Source organism: Mandrillus leucophaeus, unplaced genomic scaffold, assembly GCF_000951045.1.
Source record: "Mandrillus leucophaeus isolate KB7577 unplaced genomic scaffold, Mleu.le_1.0 Scaffold872, whole genome shotgun sequence".
NCBI lineage: Eukaryota > Metazoa > Chordata > Mammalia > Primates > Cercopithecidae > Mandrillus > Mandrillus leucophaeus.
Window position 1 is genome coordinate 828218 of NW_012109497.1, and position 12194 is coordinate 840411.

The 12194-nt window shown below is 38.1% G+C and overlaps 1 protein-coding gene across 1 annotated transcript in view; it reads right to left on the reverse strand.

The window, feature by feature from the left end:
- LOC105531223 (ATP-dependent zinc metalloprotease YME1L1) overlaps window positions 1-10570 on the reverse strand; it is a 33749-nt gene extending 23179 nt beyond the window's left edge. Inside the window, exons 1-3 of the mRNA XM_011969108.1 lie at window positions 10414-10570; window positions 2632-2741; window positions 902-1052 (exon numbers count right to left, since the gene is read on the reverse strand). Coding sequence (XP_011824498.1) covers window positions 902-1001 — 100 coding nt within the window. The 5' untranslated portion in view covers window positions 1002-1052; window positions 2632-2741; window positions 10414-10570. The remainder of the gene's footprint in view (window positions 1-901; window positions 1053-2631; window positions 2742-10413) is intronic.
- Window positions 10571-12194: the final 1624 nt, after the last annotated feature.

Here is a 12194-nt window from a genome sequence, read left to right on the forward strand (position 1 = left end):
AGGAGATCAAGATCATCCTGGCTAACACGGTGAAACCCCATCTCTACTAAAAAATACAAAAAACTAGCGGGGCGAGGTGGCGGGCGCCTGTAGTCCCAGCTACTTGGGAGGCTGAGGCAGGAGAATGGCGTGAACCCGGGAGGCGGAGCTTGCAGTGAGCTGAGATCCGCCCACTGCACTCCTGCCCGGGCGACAGAGCGAGACTCCGTCTCAAAAAAAAAAAAAAAAAATGACAGCTCAGTGAAATGTAAACATTAGGTTATTGTTGATAATCACATTTCATCACATCCAATTTTGGAATCTGGCATTCTTTTTCACAACTGCTATGATTTCCTATAAGTACCCTATTATCAAAAACTTCATTAAGGCCAAGCAAGGTGGGCTTATGCCTGTAATCCCCACACTTTAAGAGGTCAAGGCAGGAGGATCACTTGATCCGGGGAGTTTAAGACCAGCCTGGACAACACGGCAAAATTCCATCTCTACAAAAATTAGCTGGGCATGGTGGCACATGCCTGTGGTCCTAGCTACTCAGGAGGCTGAGGTGAGAGGATCACTTCAGCCCAGGAAGTTAAGGCTGCAATGAGCCGTGATTGCACCACTGCACTCTGGCTTAGGCAATGAAGCAAGACCGTGTCTCAAAAACAAACACAAACAAAAAACAAAGAAACAAAAACCTTTAAACCATTCACACTTCCTTTTCTCCAATTCGTTTTCTCTCTTGAGAAAGGAAAACCATCAGCAGTATCTCTATTTCTACATAGATTAAGTTACAAATGTAGTAGAATTTAATCAATAGAAAGACAGATGGTCTTAGAAAAGTTACTTAAAACTTAAATGTAAGACTATGACTTCCTTTCAGTTACTCTTCTCAAACATGGACGGTTTCAAATCAACTTACCATTGGTTTTTTGTGTGAGTGCTTGAGCTTTCAGAAAACCTTCCGCAAAACCAGTTTTAAATGCATCTTGGTGAGCTTCAGGTATGTTTTTGGTTTTCATGAGTTTGTCCAAACTCTCAACATCTGATCCTCTGTCCCGCAAAAGAAACCCCTGAATACACAAACAACACATCAGTACTGGTTAACGACAGAGTGACACTCCCTAACAATATTGTGACCACTCAAAAAAATTCACTAAAATTCTGTAATTTTTACTGTCAACGTGAAGAAACAGATTAAGACTCAGCAATGAATTAATAACTAGGAAACTAATACTAGATCCTATTCCTGCATCAATCAATTAACACAAAGAAAGTGGCATTATTCTCTGCATGAACACTATACTGAAAACAGGTCACATATTATCTTAGGGTTTGATTGACTTAATGTTCATATCCCTTTATCTTTACTAGAGGAAAAATCTCATTAATTTACTAAATATCTACTGAGCACCGTTCATACACTTGGCCTTATGTAAGTTCTGAAAATGTAAAGATAAATAAACCACTGATCTTAAAAGTTTTCAGTCTACTGGAGAAAGATATGTAAATAGCTAAGTTTCTTAAATCATTTTTATATTATGTTAGAAGTATTATGTATGGTAGTAAATAAATGCTACCTCAGGAATACAGGAAAGGCCTTATAGAGAATAGGACATCTAAAACAGGGAATAAACACCATGAACAATCTGACAGAGTCATGAAACAATAGCCTTCAGTGCTCAAGAACTATTAGCAATCTTTTTTTTTTGAGACAGAGCTTTGCTCTTGTTGCCCGAGCTGGAGTGCGATGGCGTGATCTCAGCTCACTGCAACCTCGGCCTCCCAGGTTCAAGCAATTCTCCTGCCTCAGCCTCCCGAGTAGCTGGGATTACAGGCATGCACTACCACGCCCAACTAATTTTGTATTTTTAGTAGAGACGGGGTTTCGCCATGTTGAGGCTGGTCTCAAACTCCTGACCTCAGGTGACCCACCCACCTCGGCCTCCCAAAGTGCTGGGATCACAGGTGTGAGCCACCACGCCCGGCCCTAGCAATCTTATATAAGACTTCAGTGCCAAGAGAGGAGCAGGGAAACAGAGGGGCATATTGAATGGTGAGAAGAGAAACATAGGTAAAGACCAAATGATGAAATTCCCAGTGTATCAGGTGGAGGTAAGCAATAAAGCAGAGTAATATAACTAGATCATAATTTTAGAAAGATTGATGGGTGGCAATCTGGAGGCTGGACTGAACGTAGCAAGACTAGAGGCAAGGAGATTAAACAAGTATTCATTAGAGTAATTTAGGCAACAAATAGTTATAGCCTATCTATGCCACTGGAACAGATTTAACAAATATTTAGGAGGCTGGATCAACAGAACTTTAGTGGTTAATGGATGTGGGAGGTGAGGCAACATGGACAAACATAGGTTCACAGCCAGGTTTTTAGCTTGGGTAGATGCTGCTCATTAATACAGAGAACACCTTAACAGGTGTAGGTTTGTGGGGAAAAAATCTAGTAAGTGGAGAGGCAAGTCTGGCGCCCAGAAGAGTTACAGGTATAATGATTACACAGGTTACTAATCCCTTATTAGTGGAAAGAAGGAAGAAAATCTATCAGCCAACAAAAGAAATCAGATATTGAAGCTCCTCATTTTTTTTAACAACTTGAAAATATTTGCTTTTTGGATCATAAAAAGGTCTAATTACCTTCACGAATGATGGTGCTATATTCTGTGTTTCAGCTAATCTTTCGGAGGTGGACTGGAGACGTCGTGTCCTTGATTTCAAAGTTTTAAAACCCCGAGACTGTATGAAAACTAAATAAAACAATACCATTCACTGTCACTGTAAATTGTTACAGGAAAAGAAAAACGCCTGAGATTCTAAAGTCTGACACTCTACCTGTATATCCTAGTCTGTCTAATTTGCCTGACACTTAAATATGTGTTCCTTTGTTTCTTTCTTTTTTGTAGAGACGGGGTCTCCTTTTATGCCCAGGCTGGCCTTGAACTCCTGGGCTCAAGGAATCCTCTTGCCTCAGCCTCCCAAAGTGCTGGGATTAGGTCTGAGCACTTAAATCTACCATGTCCAGCCTACAGTTTTTTCTATTGTTCTTGTTTCAAAAGGAAATTAATTAATTTATTTATTTATTTAAGATGGAGTTTTGTTTTCTTGTTGCCTAGGCTGGAGTGCAATGCGCGATCTCTGCTCACTGCAACCTCCACCTCCTGGGTTCAAGCAATTATCCTGCCTCAGCCTCCCGACCTCAGGTGATCCACCTGCCTTGGCCTCCCAAAGTGCTGGGATTACAGGCACGAGCCACCGCGCCTGCCCTATTTTTATGTTGATAGGGGATAAAAGTAAATAGAGAAGTCAGAGGGTTATACAATATAATTTTAAAAACTGAGTATCAACTCTGATAAACTGTGATTTTTTTCCAAAAAAAAAAAAAAAACCAGCCAAGTAATTAAAATAGGTTGAATCTACACAACTGATTTTTACATGTTTTTGAAAAAAAGGTGAGTGTATCAAATTAGTGTCTTCTAATTTCTCAAGCCCCAATCCCACTTCCCAGAGTATAACTTGTTAACAATTCTGACTACCCTTCTATGCATGCACATATATGCTCTTTCTATAAAAACTACTCTAGAAATAGTACTTATTTTTTTGCAATTTTCATTTTTCATGCATTATTTTTCAGAACAGGACAGTGCATTCAGTTTAATGGCTGTTTACACTTTTCCAGTGTATCAGAGTACAATTCATTCAACCATTTCCCTACCATGAACATTATTTGTTTTCTGGTTTTAATTGCTGGAAACAAACTGTGGTGAACATTCTTGTACATGTATGTCAGCAGATGTAGATTGAATTCCTAAAAGAAACACTGTTAAGGTTTAAATTTTGTTTGACACTAAGAGACTACTACTTTTTTTTGAGGTAGAGTCTCACTCTATCATCCAGGCGGGAGTGCAGTGGCATGATCTCCGCTCACTACGCCTCCTGGGTTCAACGGATTCACCTGCCTCAGCCTCCTGAGTAGCTGCGATTATAGGCACCCGCCACCATGCCCAGCTAATTTTCGTATTTTTAGTAGAGGTGGGGTTTCACCATGTTGACCAGGCTGATCTCAAACTCCTGACCTCGTGATCCGCCTACCTTGGCCTCCCAAAGTGCTGGGATTACAGGTGTGAGCCACTGCGCCTGGCTGAGACTACTTTCTAAAAAAGATTGTTATCAATTTATGTGCCCACCAATGCTTATAAGATTCCTTTTCTTCATATCCTTGCCAATACTAAACAATATGAATCTTTTAAATTTGTACAAGTCTGATGGGCAAAAATACCAGTACCTTGTTTTACTTTGCATTTCCCAGATTACAAATGTGGGAAAATTTTGAAAAGATTCCTCTGTATTTTTATTGACTATTTTTATTTTTATTTCATTGGTAAATTGACCATGCATGTCCTTTGCACATTTTTCCATTTTTATTTAGAGAACATGGATGTTACAGATAGTAATCTTTATATATATTGTAAATATTTATTTTAACGTGTCTTTGTCTTTCAATCACATGATACAGAAATTTATTAGGTCAGTGTAGCCATACCTTTGTTGTGTTTTCTGCATTTTAACTTGATTAGAGTTTCATCGCCAAACTAAGATTTGAAAGGAAGTCTACTTACCTGTAATATTTTCAGTTTTATATTTTTGTTTTCAGCCCTTTAACATATTTGGAAGTTTTTTTTGGTACGATGTAAGAAAAGAACTTGATTTTTCCAAAACAGTCACTTAGGCTGATAACATTTCATTATCCATCATTTGCTTATTGATTTAAAATTCTTAATTTTGTTGCACTGATGTATGCCAGCACTAGGTTAAATTTTTGAATTTTAGTTATTTATAATACTACACTGCTGATTTCCACGGCTAAATATCTATATTTTCATATACTTAAGTAGGGTGAAATCCCCTTCATTAGTATTCTTTTAACATGTTCTCAGTTACTCCAAATTAAGTTTAAAATCAACTTCTCAATTTCCCAAATGGGTCATGAGAGTTTTGATTGGGGTTGTACTGACTTTATAAATTTGGGTGTAAATTGATACTGTTATAATACCTAGTTCTTCCAAATAGGATTATGGCCTTCTCTCATTTTATTTCACTCAGTTCCTCTTTTTCCTTCAGTAAAGCTTCATATACACACGTGTGTACGTGTGTATATATGTATGCTGTATATTTCTTGTCAGGATAAAACATTTACTGGGTTTTAAAGAAACTGTAAATAAAACCTGCTGCTAGATTATAAGAAAGCTATTGCTTTTTATGCATTTATCTGGTATGGACAAAGGAGTGAACTCTACTTGAATAGCCTTTTGGATGATTTTCTTGAATTTTCTGGTAAACAATTGTATCACCTGCAAATTATAATTTTACCCCTTCCTTTAACTTACATATGGCTCATTTCGTTTTCTTTTAAATCATATTGTTCAGAATCTCCAAATTAATGCTGAAAAAAACCAGGATACTCCATGTTTCTCAAATTAACAGGAACATAATAGATGTTAAGAAATTTTAAAAGTTTCCTTCCATTTCTAGCTTTCTAAGAGTTTTCAGGAAGTACAGCAATTAAAGTATATTATGTCTTTGTATCATACATTGAAATAATGACATTATTTTTCTTTTCTAATCAATTAATATGATATATTAATTGACTTAACGTTAAATCACTTTTGTATTCCTTAGTCATGATATAACATTTTTAGCACATTTTTAGATTGCTTTCTTTGGATTTTATTTAGGATTTCTGTTAATTGAAACTCATCTATTTTGTTCCTCTGTCGTGCTTGTGTGTGTATATACATACATACATACATACATATATATATATTTTTTTTTAGATAGGATCTTGCTCTGTCACTAAAGTTGAAGTATAGCAGCATGATCATAGCTCACTGTAACCTTGAACTTTGGGCTCAAGCAAACCTCTCACCTCAGCCTCCCAAGTATCCAGAACTACAAGGGCATGATACCACGATGGGCTAACTTTTGTTGCTGTTGAGATTTGTCCAGGCTTGTCTGGAACTCCTGGCCTCAAGTGATCATCCCAAAGTGTTGGGATTACAGGTGTGATCCACAGTGCCTGGCCTTACACCAATACTACCAAGTTCTACTAACAGCAATCTCATGGAATAAATAGGGAAGTGTATTCTAGACCTTTTTCTTTTTAATATGGTTTTAAATTAACAAGAAACTCAATATTCTAGAAGAATGCAGCCATAAAAACTATCTGAACCTAGTGCCTCTGGGGCAAAGGAACAATATTTTTTAAATAGTATCTTTTAAACTTTATGGTTATTATCCTATCTCTTCTTGGGCCAACTTTATCAATTTATTGCTTAGATAACTGTCCATTTCAACGTATTTTTATGACATAAAGTTACACATACCACCTTGCAATTTTAAAACCTTCACATATCCATGGCAATTCCCACTCATACTTCTAATACTGTTTGTATTTTTCTGTTGTTTCTTAATCAGAATTGTTACGTTGTTCCATTTTTTTATATTAAATTTTTTTTGGTTTAATTAAGTAAAACTATTTCCACCTATTATTTTAAAATATTTGCTTTGTATTAATTTCTTCTATTATTTTTCAGAAATTCAATTTATTTTCCATGTTTTATATCTTAATTTTTTTTTTTTTTGAGACAAAGTCTTGCTCTGTCACCCAGGATGGAGGTGCAGTCTTGGCTCACTGCAACTTTCATCTCCCACGTTCAAGAAATTATCCTGCCTCAGCCTCCTGAGTAGGTAGGACTAGAGGCATTTGCCACCACACCCAGCTAATTTTTGTATATCGTGGTAGAGACAGGGTTTCGCCATGTTGGCCAGGCTGGTCTCAAACTCCTGACCTCAAGTGATCCGCCCACCTCAGCCTCAGCTTCAGCCTCAGCCTCAGCCTCCCAAAGTGTTGGAATTATAGGCGTGAGCCACCGTGTCCAGCCCATCTTGATTTCTTTTCTTTTTTTCTTGAGACGGAGTTTCGCTCTTGTTGCCCAGGCTGGAGGGCAACGGCGTGCTCTCGGCTCACTGCAACCTCCGCCTCCTGGGTTCAAGTGATCCTCCTACCTCAGGCTCCCGAGTAGCTGAGATTACAGGCATGCACCACCACGCCCAGCTAATTTTGTATTTCCTTTTTAGTAGAGAACGGGGTTTCATCATGTTGGCCAGGCTGGTCCTGAACTCCCGAATTCAGGTGATCTGCCCGCCTCGGCCTCCCAAAGTGCTGGGATTATAGGCGTGAGCCACCGTGTCTGGCCTGATTTCTTAATAAATTATGTAATGCCCTCAACGTCATTTTGTCCTCACCAAAAGAGTCTGATAAACAGATTTTCACTGTGGTTAATTACTGAGTGTCTGTAATCTCAGTTTTGATTTCCATTCAGTCATGAGACATTTAGAAAAGGGTTTTTAAATTTTCAAGTATTTAGGTATTTTTTTAAGCTGTCTTTTCTGTTACTGGATTTTTAGCTTTATTTTCTGATGTTGAGAGAATCTGACCTCAGAGTTACAACACTATGAAAACTTATTAAGACAGTTTTCATACCCTAGGTAACACATGCTCAGTTTTTAAACATCTTCCAACAGTATCTAAAAACGTATCAGCTGTCTTCTTCTGTCTTCTGTATTAATCATTTCTTCAGAGGGTTATTGGTCTCTTTGCTGAACTTGGTGCCTCTCTTTTATGCTTTAAGTTTTCCTCAAATACATAGATTCTTGGTAATCCATTTGTAATTATAAATAAGAATACAGTGATCAGGGCCTGGTGCCGTGGCTCATGCTGTAATCCCAACACTTTGGGAGGCCAAGGCAGGCGGATCACCTAAGCTCAGGAGTTCCGAGACCAGCCTGGCCAACATGGTGAAACCCCATCTCTACTAAAAATACAAAACTTAGCTGGGCCTGGTGGGGGAACCTGTAATCCCACCTCCTCGGGAGGCTGAGGCGGGAGAACTGCTTGAACCCAGGAGGTGCCATTGCACTCCAGCCTGGGTGACAAGAGGAAAACTCCATCTCAAAAACAAAACAAAACAAATACAGTCATTGGTATTGACTACAAATGGGTATCCTCAACACTAGCAAAAGTAAATATATTCAGAATATAAAACTTGGACTATGAGCAGAATACCTTTAGTGAGTGTATAATTCAAAACCAAAGTAATCTGGGGTACTATCTTGTTTCTTTCCTTGGCATCAATGCTCAAACCAGGAGTCTCCACAGACAGACGTCCCTCGATACACAAACACACACACAGAAGTCTTATTAGAAAGGTGTTTTTTGCTAATTTACCTAAAGGTTAAAGGCCATATCTGTTCTGTGATTGGCCCATTTCTGGCAATCCTCAACTGTTTATTCCATTCCATCCCAGAGTCCAATTTTACTGGCTCTGGAAGTGGGGTTTTTCCTGAGTTCTCTTGGAAGCAGAAGTACTTACCTCTTTCACGAGACCCTTAGTCCCATGAAGGTAGAAAACATGTCTTTTTCATTTACAATGATCGCTATCACCTGACATCTATCACTAGTGCCTTGTATTCAAAAATTACACGAATAAATACAAATTTGATTTTACTGTCAATTTGATGTCACCTATATTACAACTTACTGAAAGTCCTCAAATTTCTGGTCCATTAACAAAACCCTTCTGTCATTGCTTTTTTCATATATATATATATAAATTAATTTCAATGGGCTTTTGAAAGTGAGGATGAGTAAGCAAATGTGCTTAGTCATTTATCTTGAAACAAGTTAGATAAATTCCCTGGAGTTTGATTTATTGTGGCGCTATCACACTCAAAATTTAGCTCCTATATATTATACTCCTATATATATAATTATATCCCAGATTAAAAATTATACAGAAGAACCCAAACTAATCAATTCCAAATACTCTTTAGGCCGTGTGAATTGCAAATGAATGTTTATAATCATTAATACCATTAAGAAAGACAAATCAGACTACAGTAAATAAGTATATTATTTTTCCAAAATAGCTATGGTTGTTGCTTCATACCTGGCCAGTACTGAAGATCTGAACAAATGCTTTGAAGAGCTCCTGAATGCTGTTTTCGATACAAGCAAGAGGAACGTAACGTACTAAATATATCTAAGTTACCTGGAAGGAAATTGCAAAAAGTAAATTTTCTAATTTCCAAAACAAAAAACAAAAATCCTATGAAACATAAATAATTCTATCAAATATTAGGGAAATCACAATATGAGTTTCAACTTTTATGAAAATATCTAAAGCATTGCTAATTTAACTACTTTACATCTCAAAATCCTTTAGTTTACTATCACTTGTTGGTTACATTATCTTTTTTTTTTTTTTTTGAGACAAAATCTCGCTCTGTCCACCAGGCTGGAGTGCAGTGGCATGATCTCGGCTCACTGTAAGCTCCGCCTCCCAGGCTCACACTATTCTCCTGCCTTGGCCTCCCGAGCAGCTGGGACCACAGGTGTCCGCCATCACGCCCGGCTAATTTTTTGTATTTTTAGTAGAGATGGTGTTTCACCCTGTTAGTCAGGATGGTCTTGATCTCCTGACCTTGTGATCCGCCTGCCTCAGCCTCCCAAAGTTCTGGGATTACAGACGTGAGCCACCGCGCCTGGCCTACATTGTCTTTTTTATCTGGCATACAAATGTAGCTGCTAATGAAACTAAATTCAAATTAACAGTGATAAAACATGGCCGGCCACACTGGCTCACGCCTGTAATTCCAGCACTTTGGGTGGCAGAAGTGGGTGGATCACCTGAGGTTGGGAGTTTGAGATCAGCCTTGACAACATGAAGAAACCCCGTCTCTACTAAAAATGAAAAATTAGCCAGGCATGGTGGCGCATGCCTGTAATCTCAGCTACTTGGGAGGCTGAGGCAGGAGAATCGCTTGAAACCAGGAGGTGAAGGTTGTGGTGAGCTGAGAGTGAGCCATTGCACTCCCACCTGGGCAACAAGAGTGAAACTCCATCTCAAAAACAAAACAAAACAAAACAAAACCAGTGATAAAAGATGTACTGTGTTTAAGGCTGGGCGCAGTGGCTCACGCCTGTAATTCCAGCACTTTGGGAGGCTGAGGTAGGCGGATCACAAGGTCAGGGGATCGAGACCATCCAGGCTAACACGGTGAAACCCATCTCTACTAAAAATACACAAATCAGCTGGCTGTGGCGGTGGGCACCTGTAGTCCCAGCTACTCGGGAGGCTGAGGCAAGAGAATGGCATGAACCCAGGAGGTGGAGCTTGCAGTGAGCAGAGATTGCGCCACTGCACTGCAGCCTGGGTGACAGAGGGAGACTCTGTCCAAAAAAAAAAAAACCTTCAGGAAGAAGGAACCCAGCACACAGTAAATGCTACCGTAAAAGCTAATAAATGGTATTTATTAATAGTGCTAAAATATTTAATTAGAACAAAAAATACATTAACATACCATATTTATTTTCAAAGAAGGACTGTGCAGAGACATGGGACGTATGCCAATGGGAAGAAATGTTTTTGCCTTTACAAAATCCAGGAAGTAGATTTTCTACCAGCTGATCAATCTGTCCAATTTTTAATTCAGATAATCCAAGGTCTCTTAAGTTAAGTGAAGGCTGTAAAAGATTGGGTCAACCAGGTATGCATTAATATTACCAAGATATTTAACCTAAGAAGTACATATTATCAGTTAAAACAATTAGATTTTAAAAGTCTAATACATGTACTTCTTTTTTAAATATTTAAAAATAAATTGATGCAAATATTTTTACAGTTCGTTTCACTGAGATCAGTCATATGAGGTTTGACATAGGTTAAAAAATTATATTCCCAATGGTATCCTTAAATAAAGAGATAACATTTCAGCATGAATGAGAAAAACATTTGTTTTTAAATCAAACCCAAACCACTACTGTCCTAAGCATTATGGTTCACAGAATCAAGTGAAATGTATGATATTTTTTCCTTCTCTCCATACAAGAGTACTCTGATCAAGAGCTAGTCTATCAACCATTGATCAAGCATTTATAATGACAAGAGTATAAGAGTAACTACCTGCAGGGTTACAAAGTATGTTATATAAGGTCAGGGGGATTTTCCCCAACAGTGTAAAACTGATTGGAGGATAATAGTAAGGTTTTTGAATTGGAGAAATTCTATCAAATGATAATCCTCACCAGTCCATGGAGTTTTAAGCCGCTAAGCGGCCATAAACAAAAGCCCACTTGACAAGGAAATGGTATGCTTGGTTACCACAGGACATCTCACTCCTCTGGCCTCACTGCTGAGATCCTTCCTTGAACTCAGAGGTTCTAAAGTTACCCATTATCTTCTAATAAGGAAGAAAATTAAAGTCAAAACTGTGAAAATCAGGCAAAAAAGTCTAAAAATCACAAATATGTGTGTATATATACCCACTTTTAAACAACAGGACAGGGATTATTTTCTTGTCCACATGAGCTGAAAAGGAGGCACTTAAAGACAAGTAACAATTATATGTTACTCAAACCCAAAACGGCTAAGGTGGGAGGAGCATTTGAGGCCAGCCTAGGCGACATGGTAAGACATCATCTCGACGAAAAATTAAAAAATTAGCTGGGTGTGGTGGTATTCACCTGCAGTACCAGCTATTCAGGAGAAATGTTTGAGCCCAGGAGCTGGAGGTTGCAGTGAGCTATGATAGCATCACTGCACTTCAGCCTGGGATACAGAGGGGAGACCCTATCTCTAAAACTAAAAATTTTCTTAAAAGAGGCATGGACATGGATTATATAGCTCTAGATTGATGTCTGGGAGTATAGTACTTTTTTTTTTACTAGATATAACTCATATTCCTAGAATTCATTTTCTCAATACTAACATAACTATAAAATACAACTTATTTCATAATAGTAAGCATCAAAGGCAAAGATCATGTCTTACTCATCTACACAGCCTAGCATACAGCATGACGGCCATAGTAAAAGACAGTTAAAGGCATGATGAAATAAAATACTTAAGAGTATTTTAAGTATTTTAAGCTATTAAAAATGATGGATGAAGAAGACTTAGGGAGAGGGGCAAACAAAAAGCTATCCAAGGCTCTGGAACATCTCAAAAAATTCAAGGAAAGAGAAAAGTAAAGAGATATGCTATGGCCAAACTGTGAAGAGCCATATTTGAATTTAATTCTCTAAGTAATATGATTAGTTCTGTCTTACGGAAGAAAACAGAGAACTAAGGAAGATAGACTGG